Below are 20,758 nucleotides of genomic sequence, written 5' to 3' on the forward strand. Positions count from 1 at the left end.
GCCTTGGTTCAAGGCCTCCCACCCGTGGTCTTGGGATAAACTCCACAAGACCCAGTCTGCTTTGCCTCTTCATGAAATAAAGTCATCTCAAATTACCTGCATCTAACACGCTTCCTCTGGCAGCCCACATGGCCCTCTCTTGATCTAATCCTCCAGAGACACCACCGGAGTGAACCAGTGCACACCTGCATACACTCCTGTCTGCAGTGTGCAAGGCCATGGGGCTCGAGGTCCCACCTTCCTCACCTAAGCTGCTCTGATACAGCTCCAGAACTTCCTCGACCATGTCCCCAGGACTCCAACCCCTGACTGACCCACAAGCACCACAGTAGAAAACCAGCGGCCCCGCACATCTCATGCAGGCCACGACGCTCCCCAATCTCACAGATGCCCCACAGGTGATGCCTGCCAGACATGCAAGTGAAGTTAAAGGGCCACCGCTGGGACGCAGCTCTTTGTCTTTCCTAAGGAGATCATTTTGTTAGTTGCTAAGTCCGATTCTTTGTGACCCCATGGACTGTAGCCCGCCAGGCTCCTCTGTCCATGGGATGTTCCTGGCAAGAATACTGGAGTGAGTTGCCATTGTGTCCTCCAGGGGATCTTCCAGATCCAGGGATTGAAGCAGTGTCTCCTGCATTGGCAGATGGCTTCTTTTACCACTCAGCCACCTGGGAAGCCCATAAAGGATGGGGAAGGGGATGGAATTGTTGTGTATCGTTTCTTACAATTGCATGTGAACCTACAATTATTTCAAAATGAAAAAACTGGGACTTCCTTGGCAGTCAGTTCAGTGGTTAAGATGACACACTTCCAATGCAAGGCGGGGAGGGCTGAATCCCTAACTGGGGAACTAGGATCCCACATGCCCCATAGTACAGCCAAAAAATATTTAAAATTTTAAAAAATCAAAATAAAAGGTTTAATTAAAGAGAAACCCCAGTGAGATTTCTACTTCTGCAGGAAACTGACCTTCAAAGATGGAAATCAGGGCATTAAATTTGAAGGTAATTCAGATCTAGTCTATTTCATTCAGGGGAAAAAATAGTACAATAAGTACTGTTGCCTAGAGGAAAGTGTCTACTGAAGATGAAGCTTTGGTGGATGGAGCAGTTGCTGTTCAGTTCAATTCAGTCGCTCAGTCGTGTCCAACTCTTTGCCACCCCATTGATTGCAGCATGCCAGGCTTCCCTGTCCATCATCAACTCTGGGAGCTTGCTCTAAATCATGGCCATTGAGTCAGTGATGCCATCCAACCATCTCATCCTCTGTCATCCTCTTCTCCTCCTGCCCTCAATCTATCCCAGCATCAGGGTCTTTTCCAAAGAGTCAGTTCTTCTCATCAGATGGCCAAAGTATTGGAGTTTCAGCTTCAATATCACTCTTTCCAATGAATATTCAGGACTGATCTCCTTTGGGATGGACTGGTTGGATCTCCTTGCAGTCCAAGGGACTCTCAAGAGTCTTCTCCAACACCACAGTTCAAAAGCATCAATTTTTCAGTGCTCAGCTTTCTTTATAGTCCAACTCTCACATCCATACATGACTACTGGAAAAACCATAGCTTTGACTAGACAGACCTTTGTCAGCAAAGTAATGTCTCTGCTTTTTAACATGCTGTCTCGGTTGATCACAGCTTTTCTTCCAAGGAGTAAGCATCTTTTAATTTCTTGGTTGCAGTCACCATCTGCAGTGATTTTGGAGCCCAAGAAAATGAAGTCTGTCACTTCCCATTGTTTCCCAATTTATTTGCCATGAAGTCATGGGAGTGGATGCCATGATCTTAGTTTTTTTAATGTTGAGTTTTAAGCCAGCTTTTTCACTCTCCTCTTTCACTTTCATCAAGATTCTCTTTAGTTGCAGTTGCTGTAACTGACCATTATGATGGGAGTGAGGGCTATAAGAACTGTGGGGTGAACTGTGAATTATTGTAACTGTGATAATTACACTGACGATGTTCAAAAAAGAAATAGGATTTAAAATTCCAAGACAGAGCCAGAGAACTAGGCCATTCCTGATTATTCTACGTTTTCTTACCTCTTATAGCCACAGGGCTTGTGTAGTCAAAAATTCAACAGAAGTGATCAGTGGGTTGCTAAACTGTAATATAATTGTGATATAATTGCACCTGGCCAGATACATTGAATGGGAACAAGGTGCACTTAGGAATTGAAATGGGGATGTTTGGGTGGATACAGATGACTGAGTTCCCCTGATTCCCGAAATCCAAAATTCAAGGAAACGCCCTTACCAGCAGAGGCAGCCCCTCCCCCCAAGGCATGAGGCCAAACTGCTTTCCCTGGAGGGCATGTAACAGCCTCATGTGAAAATGAGAGTCCTCAGTGTCCAACTCTTTGAGACCCTGTGGACTATACAGTCCATGGACTTCTCCAGGCCAGAATACTGGAGTGGGTAGCCTTTCCCTTCTTCAAGAGATCTTCCCGACCCAGGGATGGAACCAAGGTCTCCCACATTGCAGGCAGATTCTTCACCAGCTGAGCCACAAGGGAAGCCCAAGAATACTGGAGCAGGTAGATTATCCCTTTTCCAGTGGATCTTCCCAAACCAGGAATTGAACCAGGTTCTCCTGCATTGCAGGTGGATTCTTTAACAACTGAGCTATCAGGGAAACCCAATTAGGAAGTTACTTTGTTGTGTTCCACACAGTCAGAGGCTTTAGTGTGGTTAGTGAAGCAGATGTTCCTCTGAAACTTGTTTGTTTTGTTCATGATCCAACAAATGTTGACAATTTGATCTCTGGTTCCTCTGCCTGTAAAACCTCCTCTGTAAAACCCAGCTTGTACATCTGAAGTTCCAGGTTCATGTACTGCTAAAGCCTAGCTTGAAGGATTTTGAACATAACTTTGCCAGCATGTGAAATGACATGAATGGACTTGAATCTGGGCAAACTCCGGGAGTTAGTGGAGGGCAGAGGAACCTGATGTGCTATAGTCCATAGCGTCGCAAAATGTTGGACATAAGTTAGCAATTGAACAACAAGCAGCAAGGAAGTTGTTTTGCAAGGAGATGCTGGTTCCTCTCAGAGACCACTCACTCCACCAACCTTCTTTTGTCTCCAGATCTACACAGAGAGTCTAATTCCAAAATGCCCAGTCTGATCTTGGAGGTGACTTACACACAACAAGGAAAGGAAAGGAAGGAAGGAAGAAGAGGAAGAGACAGAGAGCGGTCCTAACTAATAAATGAGCTGAAACTGGGGAATATGGGTGTAACTGGATTCTAAAGGTGCTAGGTCCAGGAGGAAGGGAGCTTACATTAGACTTGGCAGAATGTATCAATATATAAATGCATGTTACAGAGATTTGGGTGTTTTAATGATTCAGCTGAGAATGGTTCTAACAGCACAGTTGGTTGAATAAAATCTAGACTCACTAGTGGTCTTCATTAAACAACACTGAGATGCCAGAAACTCTTTAGAGTAATAGAGAAGAAGAAATCCAGAAACCTGGGATGGGTGGTTGGGATAGGTCAGGAGTAAGTACACAGGCATTGGTTGAATGAGTGAAGGACTGACTTGCCTGGTTTCTCACTAAGGGCTAGTGCTCTGGTGTGTTACTAACCAGCTTCCTCACCCCGAGCTTCTCCCCCTCCAGAACCCCCTCCCCTCAGAGTGATGGCACAGGGCCCTTCACCATCTCCAGAGCTTCCAGCCTAAAACTCACCCACCCCCTACCCTAAAGTCTTCCCAACGCTCAGGCACTATTTACACGTGGGCTGCCTTGAATTTTCTGAATAAGTAGAATTTTTTTATTTGGTTGACCAGCCTGAGGATATAAACCTGAAACACTGTAGATAAACCGACAAATGTCTATTTATACAATTTAGTTTATCATGCTGACTACAAACATTTTACAATCATGAATTATGTAACAGTATTTTAATTTGTAAATGCTCCTTTTATGTTTTCTCTGCTCACTTGTCATGTAATGGTTTTCTTTACTCTTCACAGTCATCCTCGGCACACACCCTTGATGTGCACTTGTAAACTCCTTTTCGTTTTGGAAATTCTCCGGGACTCCCTTGGTGGTCCAGTGGTAAAGCACCCACCTGCCAAAGCAGGCGACCCTGGTTAAGTCCCTGGTCCAAGAAGATTCCACACACTTCAGGGCAGCTAAGCTCACGCACGCTCACAGCTAACAAGCCCTGTGCTCTGAAACAAGAGAAGCCCCTGCCATGAGAAGCCTGAACACCACAACTGAAGAGTATCCGCCCCAGCTCACCGCAGCTGGAGAAAGCCCACCTGCGGCCACAAAGGCTCAGTGAGCCAGAAATAGTACATTTTAAAAACTTGTTAAAAGAAAAGAAAACTTTGTAAAGAACACAGAGTAGTGAAAACAGTGAAATATTTTCTGTACATCTATCACCCAGATTCTATAGTTAACTTTTGCTAAATGTACTTAAGATACCCTTCTTCCCCCGACCCCACCCCTTCCCCACCAGGGATCGAACCCATGCGCCCTGCAGTGGAAGTGAAACTGATTATCTTAGATTGGGACTTGAACTAATATCAGTTCGGTCCAGTCACTCAGTCGTGTCCGGCTCTTTGCAACTGCAACACTCACATGGCTGGGACCAGAACTCAGCCAAAGTCCAGTTTGGGACTCTAACCCACGTGGCTGGGACTTGAACCCAGCTAAAACCCACAGTACCTGGTTTCAGGACCTAAAGAAGCTTGATGTCATTGCAGAAAGAATTCAGTGAAAGACAAGGTGACAGATAATAAGGGATTTATTTAGAGAGGAACACACACCGTAGAGAGAGTGTGGGCCATCGCAGAGGGTGAGTCTGGCAGCCCGAGATGTGGTGTGGTTGGTTTTTATGCACTGGGTAATTTCATAGGCTTAATGATGGAGGGTTAAGAGCTTATGAAGTGAAAGTGAAAGTTATTCAGTCATGTCCGACTCTTTGTGACCCCATGGACTATACAGTCCATGGAATTCTCCAGGCCAGAATACTGGAGTGGATAGCCTTTCCCTTCTCCAGGGGATCTTCCCAACCCAGGGATCAAACCCAGGTCTCCCACATTGCAGGCAGATTCTTTATCAGCTGAGCCACAAGGGAAGCCCATAGGCTAATGAGTGGGAGGATTATTCCAACTACTTTGGGGAAGGGGTGGAGATTTCCAGGAGCTGGGCCACCACCCACTTTTTGGTCTTTGATGGTGCCTTGGAACTGTCACGGATCCTCTGGGTGTGCCATCTAGCTTGCTGGCTGAGGATCAAGGTCTAATCAAAGTCAACAAGTCTGCCATCTTGGACCCATTTGATTCTAATCAGTTTATGTTGTATCCTTGGGCTATGTCATTCTCTCAAAAGCTGTGTCCTCTCCCTTTCCTCTTGTTTCAGAAGTATAGAGTCTTAACCACTGGATGGCCAAGAAAGTCCTTTCACTTACTCACTTTTTAAAAAGATTTGCTGAAGTGTTTTAAAGCAAATCCTAGATATCAAGTCATTCCATCTTTATATATTTCAGTGTGCAATTCTTTTAAAAAGATCTTACATTTATGCAATGCCCTGATCATGCCTAACAAAATGTTCTTTGGAATCATTTAATATCCAACCAGAATCAAAATTTCCCTAATTGTCTTGAAATATCTTTTTATTATTTTTTCCAACCAGGATTTATACAAGGTCCTCTTTCACTGCAGTAACAATTGGGTGGGGTGTTTGGGGGGGGCGGTTGCTTTGTCAGCTACAAATTGGCACTTACCAAGAGCATTGCCAACTGAACAACAAAGGCATTTGCCATCTTCCTCTATGTTGACCTTCAACAATCCCTGAGGGAGTTCAGGCACTCTGTGCTCCAGGGAATCTGGTGGAACAGGTCTTTAGATGGTTGGATGTTTTTAGGAACAGATTTTATGACCTCAATCCTTGCATCTCCTCATTCCTAGAGAAGCACTAAATCCCTTCATGGTGACATCAGATTCTCATGGCTAACAAAAACCTTTTGTAAAATGAGTGCCTAATGGTATTGAACTCCCCCTTCAACAAAACCTTATTTACCGACCTTCCCCGACAGCCGCTTTGCAGCAGTCTCTCAGAGCTATCTGAGGTGCTGCCTCCCAGGCTGCAGTTCTCTTTTTGCCCCAAATAAAACTTAACTCGAAACTCTCAAGTTGTGCATCTTTTTTAGTCAACAGTTAGTTTTGGCTTCTGAGTCACTTTTGTTCCAAAGTAATCTTTTCTCCTTGTCTCATTTTTTTGGTTTTTTGATCTTTTTTGTTTGTTTGTTTGTTTCATTGCCATTTCATTGCTTTATTGCAGAAATGGGGTCACTTGTCCTATAGAATGACCCACATTCTGGTTTTTTCTATTTCCTTCCTTATGCTGTCTTGTAATTAGCTCCTTTGTCCGGTTCCCTGTAAAATAGCTATAGACGCCTAAGCAGATTCAGATCCAATTTTTTTTTGGGTAAGAAGGCTTCCTAATTGCTGTTGAGTGTTTTGTGTGTTGTTGTGTGTGTTCAGCTGTGTCTGACTCTTTTGAGACCCCATGACCTGTAGCCCATCAAGCTCCTCTATCCATGGAATTTTCCAGGCAAGAATACTGGAGTGGGTTGTCACGCCCTCCTCCAGAGCTTTTTCCTGACACTTTAGTGATGATACAATGGGTGGTTTGGGTGGTTTGAGTGGCAGCGGCCTGATTCTTTCTTTGGAAAGTTTCTCATCAACCTTCCGTAGTACTTTCTTCCTTTGAAGATGCTTGTCTGAGTCAGTAACTTCATTAGAGGTTGTAAAATGATGCATTTCTGATCCTATCATTCTTTCCACATTTATTAGCTGAAATTCTGTAAACAAGACCTTTCCCTCATCCAGGGCCACATGATTTTCTAGAAAAACAGTTCATCAGGGAAGATAGGAAAGCACTCATTTTTTAAAAGATAACAGCTCTATTGAGATTATAAACATACCATACAATCCACCATCTTGAAGTGTAAAATTCACTGGTTATTAGTATATTAACAGTTGCACAGCCAACACTGCTATCTAATTTCAGAACATTTTCATCACTCTGCCAAACCCCATTTCTTCCTTCCCCCAACTTCTGACAACCACTAATCGACTTTTGGTCTTCACAGTTTTGCCTATTCTGGACATTATATAAAATTATAAAATGGAATGAAACAACATGTGGTCTTTAATGACTGGCTTCTTTCACTTAGATTTTAAGCTTCATACACATTGTAACATGTATCAGTACTTCACTCTTTTTTACAGTCAAATAGTATCCTGCTGTATGAATATACAACATTTGGTTTATCTGTTCAACAGCTGATGGACATTGGAGTCCTTTTCACTCTGTGCTTAGTGACTCAGTGGTGTCCAACTCTTTGCGACCCCGTGGACTGTAGTCTGCCAGGCTCCTCTGTCCATGGGATTCTCCAGGCAAGAGTACTGGAATGGGTAGCCTTTCCCTTCTCCAGGGGATCTTCCCAACCCAGGGATTGAACCCAGGTCTCCCGCATGGCAGGCGGATTCTTTTACCAGCTGAGCCACAAGTGAAGCTGTTGTGAATAATGATGCCATGAACATTTGTGTACAAGTTTTGTGCGGATGTGTTTTTACTCGGGTATACATATTGAGTCAAACTGCTGGGTCTTATGATAACTTTGTTAAGCACTATGTCCTTTATTTTTTTATTTATTTTTTTTTTTACAGTGTTTTAAAAATAAGCCCTGGCCAGTTTTATTAAAGAAAAATTGTACATGATTTACTTTTCACCAGTCTGTTCTGGCATGCTTCTAATAATATCAGAATCACCTAAAAAACAAAACACAATAATTTTTACAACTCATTTAATGGCAACTCGTATTCATCAAACTAGCAATGGTTATTTTCAAAAATTATCACACTAGCTGTGCTACCATTTCTCAAGGTTGATCAGATACCTAGAGTCACAGACAATTCCCACACAAGATACGTCATGTAAATCAGACTTGGTTTATCACCAGCATTTATAAAACCAGACCTAGGCAAAGAACTAGGTCTGGGGACACATGCATGGTCTTAATATAGCGAATGTTTAGCCTGCCCTGATTATTACAATGTCCTTTATTTTTTGATTCATCATACTGGAACATAAGCTCCATATTACAGGATTTTTTGTGGGTCTTTTTGAAAACTCGTTTCTTCCTGGCTGTGCTGGATTACTGCTGGGCTGCTCTTCACGGCAGTGCTGGGACGTCTCACTGTGGCGGTGTCTCTGCGGAGCCCGGGCTCCAGGGTGCGCCCGCTTCAAGACTCTCAGCGCCAGGGCTCAGGAGCAAAGTGCTGTGGCTCGCGGTCTTAGTTGCTCTCCCACACGTGGGATCGTCCCGGATCAGGGATCAAACCCACGTCTTCTGCATTTGCAGGTGGTCTCTTTACCCCTGAGCCACCAGGGAAGCCTATGATGACTAGATCGTTAACATTTTGAGAAACTGCCAAATTATTTTCCAAGATGACAGCACCATTTTTAAAAACTGAATTACGATTGATTTACACTGTTTCAGTGGTTCAATTATACATACATACATATTATTTTTAAGATTACTTTCTATCATAGATTGTTACAAAACATTGAACATAGTCCCCTGTGCTATACAGGAGGTCCTCATTGTTAATATATTTTATATATAGTAGTGTGTATCTGTTAATCCAAATTCCTAATTTACTTGCCCCACTCAAAGTGACTGATACACTTAACAATCCCACTAGTAATCTGAGAGGATTCCAAATTCTCCAGACCCTCACTTGCACTGTCTTCCTGATATTCATTTCCTTTGAATTATCAGAGAAATGAGGTGTCCCAGTTACCTCCACTAGCGTCCAATGAGAGTCTTCCCCACTAACTTTTTTAAAATACTTTTTAATTTTTAAATAATTTTAGGCTTATTGAAAAGTTTCAGAGTTAATGCAGAGAGTCCCTGTACAGTCCACACCCAGTTTCCCCACTGTTCACATCTTACGTGACCATGGAACACTTGTTAAAACCAAGGAAACAACATTGGTACGTGACTACTCACTAAATTCCAGGCTTTATTTGGATTTCCCCAGTTTTCCTGTTAATACCCTTTCTCTTTTCCAGGATCCAGCCCAGGATTCCACATGGCATGTAGTCATCACGTCTCCTTCAGCCTCCTCTGGTCTGTGGTATTTTCTCAGTCTTTCCTTGTTTTTCACGATCTTGACACTGTGAGGAGTACTAAATGGGTATTTTGCAGAATGTCCTTCAGTTTGGATCTTTCCAGTGTTTTTCTGACAATTAGACCAGGGTTATGGGTTTTGAGGAGCGATGCTTTACAGCTGCTGGGCTCCCTGGTGTCTAAGGGGTAAAGAATCTGCCTGCCAACACAGAAGACATGGCTCGGTCCCTGGGTCAGGAAGATCCCCTGGAGAAGGAAATGGGAACCAACTCTAGTATTCTTTCCTAGAAAATTCCACGGACAGAGGAGCCTTGCAGGCTACAATCTTTTGGGTCACAAAAGAGTTGGACACGACCCGGCGGCGAAACAGCAGCAAAGCTGTACAGCTGAAGCTGACACAAGGCTGTAAATAAGCTAGACCAAACTAGTTTATAAAATAAATACAAACTAGTTTATAAACTAGTTTGTAAAATAAACTAGTCTAAACAAACCAACCCTAAACAATACAGCAATCGCTTATACAAACCCTAAACAATACAACAATTGTTACACTAAGCCTCACATCACCAAAGAAACAAACAAACCAACCCTAAACAATACAGCAATCGCTTACTCTAAGCCTCACATCACTAAACGAAGAAACAAACCAACCAACCCTAGACAATACAGCAATTGCTTATACTAAGCCTCACATCACCAAACAACCAACCAACCCTAAACAATACAACAATTGTTACACTAAGCCTCACATCACCAAACAAAGAAACAAACCAACCAACCCTAAACAACACAACAATCGCTTACACTAAGCCTCACATCACCAAACGAAGATATAGCTTCATTAATGTTTTGGCTCTTCCAGAAGTGGAATCTTAAACCAGTCAATCAGGAATCACCTGATTGGCACTACTTAGTTGCCTGATGAACCCTTGCTGTCTCCAAAGGGAAAGTAACCTTGCGATAACCAACCCACTTTCCTGCCTAGTGTAACTTCCAATTCTGCTCCTTTCTGCCTTTGTACAACTACTCAGAGTTCCTTTCTATCTTCTAGATTGGATGCTACCTGATTGAAGTCAATTTTTATTCAAATAAACTCTTAAAATGTTTAACATGTCCCGGTTTGTCTTTTAACACCATCAATGGCAGACTGAGTGTCTCATTTTGTTTCATTCTGGCCTTGTCCCATTGTCACATCTCTCTAACCCAGCTTGGAAAATGGCCCCAGTTTAAGGACTAGTGTGATTAGGGTGTATTCACTTAGATAATCCACCCAATATCCCTACATCAAAGTCCATACCTCTGTAAATACATGCGTGCCAAGTAGCTTCAGTCGTGTCTGACTCTTTTCGACCCTACAGACCGTGGCCCACCAGGCTCCTCTGTTCATGGGATTCTCCAGGCAAGAATCCTGGAGTGAACTGCCATGCCTTCCTCCAGGGGATCTTCCTGATGCATGGATTGAACCCAGATCTGTTAAGTAAATGCACATTTGGTCTTCCTACTGGGTCCTGGCACAGAGCTCCTACCAGCCTTGGAATTTCCCAGTTGAGAAGAGGGGAAAGGGTGGCTTTTGTTGTCATAATGAGGTGACTCTTAGAAAGGCCCTACATCCACCTGATGTGAAGAGCCAACTCACTGGAGAAGTCCCTGATGCTGGGAAAGATTGAAGGCAAAAGGAGAAGGGGGCAGCAGAGGATAAGATGGTTAGATAGCCTCACCAACTCCAGGGACGTGAATTTGAGCAAACTCTGGGAAATAGCGGAGGACAGAGGAGCCTGGTGTGCTGCAGTCCACGGGGTCTCAGAGAATCGGACACTGAACAAGAACAACAGCACCTAAGCAGGGAAGCTGGAGAACCAAGCGCTGGGTTAGAGGGTTGGAAGCGTCAGTCCCACTCACCAACCGACTAACCTTCAGAGAGTGAGAGGGAGTGGAGATTCGTGGCCAACAATGGCCAATGGTTTAATCAATCATGATTATGCACTGAAGCCTCCATTAAAACCCTAAAGAACAGGGTATTGAGAGCTTCTGGGTTGGTGAACTGGTGGAGACTGGGGAAGAGTGGCGTTCTCAGAGGTCGTGGAAGCTCCTTGCCCTTCCCACACAGCTTGCCTGTGCATCTCTTCCATCTGGCTCTTCCTGAGTTACAGTCTTTTAAATGTATATATATTTATTTATTTATTCAGGCTGCCCAGGTCTTAGTGGCAGTATGTGGGATCTTTGATCTTCATTGAGATATACAGGATTTTCAGTTGGGGCATGTGGGATCTTTCATCTTCCCTGCAACACGCAGGAACTTAAGTTGTGGCGTTCGAATGCTTAGTTGTGGCATGGGGGATCTATGTTCCCTGACCAGGGATTGAACCTAGGCCCCCTGCGTTGGGAGTGTGGAGTCTTAGCCACTGGACCACAGGGAAGTCCCCTGAGTTATATCCTTCTATAAGAAACTGGCAATCTGATAAGCAAAACATTTCTCTGAGTTCTCTGATCCGCTCTAGCAAACTAATTGAATCCAAGGAGTGTGTTTTGGGACCCTCCCATCTGTAGGTCAGAAACCCATCTGACAACCAGGACTTGTGATTGGTGTCTGTGCCAGGGGCAGTCTTGTAGGACTGACCTCTTAATCTGTAAAATCTGAAGCAATCTCCAGGTAGGCAATGTCAGAACAATGTTAACTGCTTGGTAATGTGGAAAAAAGCAATCATCAGAATTGGTGTCAGAATGGGAACACCCTTAATCACACCTGCAAAAGTTTCTTTTGCTGTGTAAGGTAACATTTTCACAGGTTCCGGGGACTAGGGCATGGGCTTCTTTGGGGTAGCATCTTCTACCATACATATTTATTTATAGTAGTACTACAACAAAGAATGTCACCTGCCTTGTCAGTAAACAAACAATGTTGCAACCAACAAGCCAGCCACCACTGCAACCACCCCAACGGTGCACCCTGACAGGATTCAGGAGGGAGAAAAACAGGATAGTTGAGGTGCATGTTAAAGGAATAATTTCAATAAGCCCAAACTCGTGCATCTTCCCATACATATAAAAGCACTAAATTCACTAATGTGACATGTCTGATTTTCTTTAATTAACAGTAATCTTTTTCTTTTCTTTTTTTTATTTTTCGGCCACACTGCACAGCATGTAGGATCTTCATTCCCTAACCCAGGATAGAACCTGAGCCCCCTGCATTGGAAGCTGGGAGTCTTAACCTCTAGACCACCAGGGAAGTCCCTGACAGTAATCTTTTGATGTTTCAACTACCTGGTTTGTTTTGTTTTGGTTTGTTTATTTTTTTTTTAACTCCTATATATCCTGGCTCTACACTTACCTCTTTTGATCAGGTTTTCTCTTGGACTTAAGTCCTCAGTAAATCCACTGAAAAAACATAACTCTGAACTTTAGGCTGTACATTTTTTTTCAGTAGACAAATATTTCTCTTTTTCAGTAAAAGAAAAAATTGACTTAAAATTTGATTGACCTAAAAGATGCTGTAGATAGAATACATCCTCCGAAAATTCATATTTTGAAACCTAGAAAAGGCAGATGAACCAGAGAGCAAATCGCCAACATCTGCTGGATCATCAAAAAAGCAAGAGAGTTCCAGAAAAACATCTATTTCTGCTTTATTGACTATGCCAAAGCCTTCGACTGTGTGGATCACAATAAACTGTGGAAAATTCTGAAAGAGATGGAAATACCAGACCACCCAACCTGCGTCCTGAGAAATCTGTATGCAGGTCAAGAAGCAACAGTTAGAACTGCACATGGAACAGCAGACTGGTTCCAAATCAGGAAATGTCAAGTACGTCAAGGCTGTATACTGTCACCCTGCTTATTTAGCTTATATGCAGAAGTACATCATGAGAAATGCTGGGCTGGAGGAAGCACAAGCTGGAATCAAGATTGCCGGGAGAAATATCAATAACCTCAGATATGCAGATGACATCACCCTTATGGCAGAAAGCAAAGAAGAACTAAAGAGCCTCTTGATGAAAGTGAAAGAGGACAGTGAAAAAGTTGGCTTAAAACTCAACATTCAGAAAACTAAGATCATGGCGTCCAGTCCCATCACTTCATGGCAAATAGATGGGGAAACAATGGGAACAGTGACAGACTTTATTTTTAGGGGCTCCAAAATCACTGCAGATGGTGACTGCAGCCATGAAATTAAAAGATGCTTACTCCTTGGAAGAAAAGTTATGACCAACCTAGACAGCATATTAAAAAACAGAGACATTACTTTGTCAACAAAGGTCCATCTAGTCAAGGCTATGGTTTTTCCAGTAGTCTTGTATGGATGTGAGAGTTGGACTATAAAGAAAGCTGAGCCCTGAAGAATTGATGCTTTTGAACTGTGGTGTTGGAGAAGACTCCTGAGAGTCGCTTGGACAGCAAGATCCAAACAGTTCATCCTAAAGGAAATCAGTCCTGAATATTCATTGGAAGGACTGATGCTGAAGCTGAAGCTCCAATAGTTTAGCCACCTGATGCGAAGAGCTGACTCATTGGAAAAGACCCTGATGCTGGGAAAGATTGAAGGTGGGAGGAGAAGGGGACAACAGAGGATGAGATGATTGGATGGGATCACTGACTCAATGGACATGAGTTTGCACAAGCTTTGGGAGTTGGTGATAGTCAGGGAAGCCTGGCGTGCTGCAGTCCATGGGGTCACAAAGAGTCAGACACGACTGACTGAACTGAACTGAACTGAAGGGGTGGGCTCTTTGGGGAGGGGTAATTAGGTCATGAGGGTAGATCCCTTATGATGAGGTTAGTGCCCTTATAAAAAGAGATCCCAGAGACCTCTCTTGCACTTTCTGTGAGGTGAAGACACAGCTAAAAGATAGCTATTCATGAACCAGTAGGCAGGTCCTCACCAAACACCAGAATCGATAAGCACCTTGATCTTGGACTTCCCACCATCCAGAACTGTGAGTAATCAAAGATTTGTGGTTTAATTCCCTTAATCTATAGCTGCTCAAACAGAGTATGACAAGGACATATTGTCAGTAATATTCCATATAGTTCTTTGTTGCTGTTCCGTCGCTGTCATGTCCGACTCTTTGTGGCCCCATGGACTGCAGGATGCCCAGCTCCTCTGTCCTCCACTGTCTCCCGGAGTTTGCTCAAATTTATGTCCATTGAGTCAGGGACACTATCTAACCATCTCATCCTCTGCCGCCCCCTTCTCTTAGGTGAGACCAAAAATAATAAATAAAACAGCTAAAAACTGGGAATGCAGCCAGGCAATGACTGAGGTTCGGGAAACTGAGGCCTGGAAGAGACGGTTCCCAGGCTCGTCCCAAGGGAGGAAGCCGCTGAGCTTGGAAGAAACAGTGTGTGTTTGGTAGAAGGCCTGCCTCCCAGCCACCCGACTGCAATCCTGTTGACATAAACCCGTTGATCAAAGCAATCCCCCAACTGCTCCAGGCCAGTTCCTGTGGCTCCTGGTGGAATTCACTCAGCAGATCCGGATCTGGTAAATATAAAAGGTCTGGTCCTTGGGTGCGGACCCGCATTCTGGACACGGCTGCTGAAAACGGCTTCCTCTGCCAGTGCCGAGCCAGGAGCCATGGCAGCAGTCACGTTCCCCTCAGAAGACCCCAGAGAGCCGAGCGCCCACCCCGGGGGCCTTGAGATGAACCTGGAGACCAGCTCAGGTGAGAGGTGACAGAGGGGGCCTCAGCCCTGCAGCTGAGAGGGACTGGGGAGGCCGTGGAGTGGGGAGGGCAGGAAAGGAAAGACAGCCTCCCTCCAGGGCTGCCAAGATTCTCAAGCCACGGATGGGCTTCATTTACAGTTGACCCTTGAACAACTTGGGGGCTGGGGCGCTGATCCTCCGAGCAGTGGAAAATCAGGCTATAACTGCAATCATCCCTTTGTACCTGAGCATCCACATCCACAGATTCAACCTATTATGGATTGTGTAGGAATGGGTATTTATTGAAAACAAATCCACATATTAAGTGGATCCACAGTTCAAACCGGCATTGTTCAAGGATCAGCCACATTTCCTGCGTTAACTAACTTAGCAGAAGAGAAGCTTCCTTCTGAGCCTGGGTCATGGTGACGAGCACGTAGTCAAGAGGATGGTTTTGTTTATCATTTGGGCAACTTGAAATGTTTTTTTTGAAGAGCAAAGGCTTTGGATTCGGAGAGACCTGCTCTGGCACTTGCTTCTTTGATAAATCCCCGGGTTGGTTCATTGATAAGCCCCTGGGTTGGCTCATGGCTGCTCCCTGTTTGGTGGGGAAAGACACAGCAAGGATCCCCGAGGCAGAGAGGACAGGTAGATAAGAGTATGGTGGGGGAGGACGGGAGCACAGCAGTGTTTCCTGAGGCCACTAACACCTGCACACTGAGCCTCAGTTCCCTCACCTGTAAAAGGAGGTCGGGCTTTCCTCGTACCGCTCACCACAGTGTGGTCCATGGGCCAGCAGCATCGGCATTCCCTGGGAGCTTCTCAGAAATGCAGACCGTCAGGCCCCAGCCCAGACCTGCTGCACCAGAAAGTGAAGTGAAAGTGTTAGTTGCTCAGTCATGTCTGACTCTTTGCAAGCCATATACTGTAGCCCGCCAGGCCCCTCTGTCCATGGGATTCTCCAGGCCAGAATACTGGAGTGGGTAGCCATTCCCTTCTCCAGGGGATCTTCCCAATCCAAGGACTGAACCCAGGTCTCCCGCATCACAGGCAGATTCTTTACCACGGAGCCACCAGAGAATCTGCATGCTAACAAATTGCCCAGGCAGCTTGTAGGCATGGTGGGGCTGAGAGGCTCTGATGTGGTGGACTCTGTGCTCCCGGAAGGCAGAGGGCTGATGGGGGTGGGGAGGAGAGAGGTTTATATTCAGGCCTCCCCAGTGCTGAAATTCATGCTCTTAAGCCCCACCGTCTTCCCATTTTTGCGTGTCAACTAACCTACAGTTAGAGCTTCCCAGGTAGCGCTAGTGGTAAAGAACCCACTTGCCAATGCAGGAGACGTAAGAGATGTGGGTTGGATCCCTGGGTTGGGAAGATCGCCTGGAGGAGGGTAAGGCTACCCACTCCAGTATTCTTGCCTGGAGAATCCCCATGGACAGAGGAGCCTGGTGGGTTACCGTCCACAGAGTCTCAAAGAGTCAGATACAACTAAAGCAATTTAGCACGCACAACATACAGTTAAATCCCCATTGAGGGAACTCTACTTAGTATTCTGTGATAACAGGACTTCCCTGGTCCAGTGGCTAAGACCTCGTGCTCTCAGTGCAGGGGGCTTGGGTTCGATCGCTGGTTGGGGAACTACATCCCATATGTCTTAACTAAAAGATCCCATGTGACACAAAGGTAAAAAATCCGGCATTCTGCACCTCACACCCTGTGCAGCCAAATAAATAAGTAAATACATATTTTTTACAAAATTCTGTAATAACAGATACGGGAAAAGAATCTAAAAAAGAATGGCTATATGTCTGATATATATATATATATATATGTAATATATATATATATATATATATATATATATATATATGTAACTGGATCGCTGTGCTGTTCTCCTGAAACTAACACAGCATGGTCGACCAACTTCTGTTGTTCTTTGGTTGATAAGACTTTTACGACCCCGTGGACTGCAGCCCGCCAGGCTCCTCTGTCCATGGGATTCTCCAGGCAAGAATACTGGAGTGGGATGCCATTTCCTTTTCCAGGGGATCTTCCCAACCCAGGGATCCAACCCCTGTCTCCTGCATGGCAAGCGGATTCTTTACGAGCCACCAGGGAAGCCCAAATCAACTATATCCCAATATAAAATAAAAATTAAATTAACACAAAAACTCCCGGTTGAGGGGGAAGGTGAGGGTGGGATATTTCAAAAGAACAGCATGTATACTATCTATGGTGAAACAGATCACCAGCCCAGGTGGGATGCATGAGACAAGTGCTCGGACCTGGTGCACTGGGAAGACCCAGAGGAATCGGGTGGAGGGGGAGGTGGGAGGGGGGATCGGGATGGGGAATATGTGTAAATCTACGGCTGATTCATATCAATGTATGACAAAAAAAAAAATAATAATAATAAAATTAAAAAAAAAAAAAAACTCCCGGTTGAGTGAAGGAACACGCAAATCACTGGAGCCGCCCCCGCGCTGCGCCAGCACAAACCTTCGGCCTTCTCCTCCCTTCCAGGCGGAAGGCCAGCGCGCCAGCAGAAGGCCATCCCCAGAGCTCACCTGACCTTCGTCATCGACTGTGCGCGAGGGAAGCAGATCTCCCTGGCAGCACCCCCGGGGCCACCCCGCACCCCCAGTCCCAACCCGGGACCTGCCGTCCCTCCGATGAAGACCTACATCTTGTTATTCGGGGAAAAGCAGTCCCCCAACCTGACTCGGGAGGCTCCGCTGGGTGGGGGGGGCCTTGCGCAGGCCAGGGGGCCCTGCCCAGGGCCCCCCTGCAGAGGGACTACGGCCCAAGCTTCCCCCCCAGCCAGCCCAGGAGGCCTTGCGGAGGCTCCTGAAGCCAAGGGGAGCCCCGTGAAGGCCGTGTCCTCGCGGTCCTCCGCGTGGGGAACGGTCATCGGCTCCCTCAAGGCCCTCTCCTCCTGCGTCTGCGCACAGGCGGATTAACTGCGGGACCCTGGCCGTGGGCGGGGAGGCTCGGGGAATCCGTGCACGATTCCCTGGGTCCACGCCTGCCTCCCCAGCCGAGCAGAAGGCTTTTCTACCTGAGCCAGAGAAGGAGAGTTAGATCCGAAAGGACATCTGAAACAGTCCCAAGCATCCTACTTCTTCCTTCCTCTCCATCTTTGCTAGCCTTTCAGCGGCAGCAGGATAAGGCACCGCCAGGTAGAATGAGGCTGACTCACTCACACAGCATATTCTAATGCAGCATCTCCCAATTCCCAGCCCTGCAAAGCATTGAAAAAGACACTGCAGCTTTCTTGGAGTTTGTCTTCTTGAGGGTCGGGGAGAAAGGTTAAACAACCCAATAAAGACTATTTGAACAGTATAATGAGTGCTGTATAGAAACTGAGCAAGGTGGTGGGATGGAAGATGGTGGAACAAAGAGGTGGGGTTTTTTTTGTTTTGTTTTGTTTTTTTTTTTAATAGTTGCTCCTTTTGACATGCAGGGTTTTCTCCAGTGGCTCAGCAGCAAAGAATCTGCCTGCAATGAGACACAGATTCGATCCCCGGGTTGGGAAGATGCCCTGGAGGAGGGCATGGCAACCCACTCCAGTATTCTTGACTGGAGAACCCCATGGACAGAGGAGCCTGGTGGGCTACAGTCCACAGGATTGCAAAGAGGCGGACACCACTGAAGCAATTTAGCATGCATTGCATGGCATGCAGGATCTTGGTTCCCCAACCAGGGATCGAACCTGTGCCCCCTGCAATGGGAGTGCAGAGTCCTAGCCACTGGACTCATAGGGAATTCCTGGCAAGAGGTTTTTTTGATATTTTGGTTGGGAAAGGCCTCTCTGAGTGGGGAACAAAGTATGATCTAAAAGATGATCTGAAAGTATGATCTCTTGATGAAAGTGAAAGAGGAAAGTGAAAACTAAACTCAACATTCAGAAAACTAAGATCATGGCATCTGGTCTCATCACTTCATGGCAAATAGATGGGGAAACAGTGGAAACAGTGACTGGCTTTACTTTTTTGGGCTCCTAAATCACTGCAGATGGTGATTGCAGCCATGAAATTAAAAGATGCTTACTCCTTGGAAGGAAAGTTGTGACCAACCTAGACAGCATATTAAAAAACAGAGACATTACTTTGTCAACAAAGGTCCATCTTGTCAAAGCTATGGTTTTTCCAGTAGTCATGCATGGATGTGAGAGTTGGACTAGAAAGAAAGCCAAGGACCAAAGAATTGATGCTTTTGAACTATGGTGTTGGAGAAGACTTTTGAGAGTCCCTTGGACTGCAAGGAGATCCAACCAGTCCATCCTAAAGGAAATCAGTCCTGAATATTCATTGGAAGAACTGATGTTGAAGCTGAAACTCCAATACTTTGGCCACCTGATGCGAAGAGCTGACTCATTGGAAAAGACCCTGATGCTGGGGAAGATTGAGGGCAGGAGGAGAAGGGGAAGACAGAGGATGAAATGGTTGGATGGCATCACCGACTCAATGGACATGGGTTTGGGTGGACTCCGAGAGTTGATGATGGACAGGGAGGCCTGGCGTGCTGCGGTTCATGGGGTCACACAGAGTCGAACATGACTGAGCAACTGAACTGAACTGAAAAGATGAGAAGGAGCCAGCACTGGGAACTATCCTCCCCAGGATCACCTGGTTGGTTTCTCATCCAGAGTAGGAGTCAGAACCTCCCAGCACAACAGGCAGGGGCGATACAGTGACTGCAGTCATCTTAGCTCACCGTGCAAGGGTGTAGGTCATCAAGGATCACCGGGAGGGCATGGGACTCAGGATGGGAGATTTAAGGACCCAGATGGGGTGGGAAATAAGGGGAACTGGCTTCTCAGGATGGGGGTGGAAGTACTCAGAAAGGGAAGGGAGTATCATGCTTGAACAGATGAAAATGAGATATTACTTATTGAGCATCCACTGCATACCAGGCTTATACTGCCCCTAGGGACACAGAAAAGTAGGTGGGGGAACTTTGTCCCTTTCCCCCAGGGCAATCCTGGTCCTCAGCAGGAAGTGGAAGTTGCTCTGAGGGAAGATGAAGGTCTAAGAGATGCTGACGAAGAGGGTCTCAAGGCTCTTGGATTAAAATTGTTGAATATTCATTTATTCACTAATGTTTTAGTAGGTTCCTACGAACCCTGGTGGGTTTCCCAGGTGGCACTTGTGGTACAGAACCTGACTGCCAATGCGGGAGACATATGAGACACAGTTTTGATCCCTGGGTCCGGAAAATCTCCTGGAGGAGGGCATGGTAACCCACTCCAGTATTCTTGCCTAGAGAATCTCATGGACAGAGAAGGTTGGTGGGTCACAGTCCATAGAGTTGCAAAGAGTCAGACATGACTGAGCGACTTAGCATGCACACACAAACACTGGTGGCTAACATGTATTGACCATTTGCTCTGTGCCAGGGAAATGCCTGTAGAGAGAAGCGCCTCTTTTTTTTTTTTTTAATCCATTTCACATATTAGAGAACCATGGCACAGAGAAGTTGAGGAGTGCACTCAAGGCCCATAGACAGGTGAAGTTGGGCTTAGAACCCAAACCAGCTCTACAGCAGATGGCCTCTCCTCCTGGCAGTGTCTCTTCTAAACAGAGGGGATCTAGAGAGAGCAGACCCTGTCCTCAAGGAGCTCATAGCCAAGTCGGGGAGGTGAGAAAGAAGACGACTGCTGATTGTCGTAACTTCTTGTAAGTGCAGCAGTAAGGGCACACAGAATGAGATTGGGGCTGGAGGAGGGTGCCCAGGCCACTCAGGAGAGGAGATCAGGAGGGCTTCATGCAGGAAGTGGCGTCTAAACTAAAATCTGACCAGTTGAGTGAGTCATACCAAGACAAGGGGCAAGAGTGGGGAGTGCTCCAGGGAGAAGGGCCAGTCTGGCTGGAGTATTCATTCATTCATTCACCAAGTATTTGTTGGGCGCCCACTGTGTGCTAGGCTCTGGGCTAGACCCTGGGATGGAACAGTGACAGACAGACAAGG

General features: G+C 45.7%; 1 protein-coding gene, 1 non-coding gene and 1 pseudogene across 2 annotated transcripts; 1 reads left to right on the plus strand and 2 right to left on the minus strand.

The window, feature by feature from the left end:
- Positions 1-7,959: 7,959 nt before the first annotated feature.
- Positions 7,960-8,084, minus strand: LOC133061057 (small nucleolar RNA SNORA72; annotated as a pseudogene).
- Positions 8,085-14,719: 6,635 nt separating this feature from the next.
- On the plus strand, positions 14,720-17,748 carry SRARP (steroid receptor associated and regulated protein). The gene is made up of 2 exons (XM_061149133.1): positions 14,720-14,807; positions 17,312-17,748. The coding sequence occupies exons 1-2, from the start codon at positions 14,720-14,722 to the stop codon at positions 17,746-17,748; spliced, it is 525 nt and encodes a 174-aa protein (XP_061005116.1).
- A 730-nt stretch (positions 17,749-18,478) lies between these two features.
- Positions 18,479-18,553, minus strand: TRNAG-CCC (transfer RNA glycine (anticodon CCC)). The gene has a single exon. It is a non-coding gene; the product is annotated as a tRNA-Gly (tRNA).
- Between the last annotated feature and the right edge of the window lie 2,205 nt (positions 18,554-20,758).

Source organism: Dama dama, chromosome 8 (genome assembly GCF_033118175.1).
Source record: "Dama dama isolate Ldn47 chromosome 8, ASM3311817v1, whole genome shotgun sequence".
NCBI classification, from domain to species: Eukaryota; Metazoa; Chordata; class Mammalia; order Artiodactyla; family Cervidae; genus Dama; species Dama dama.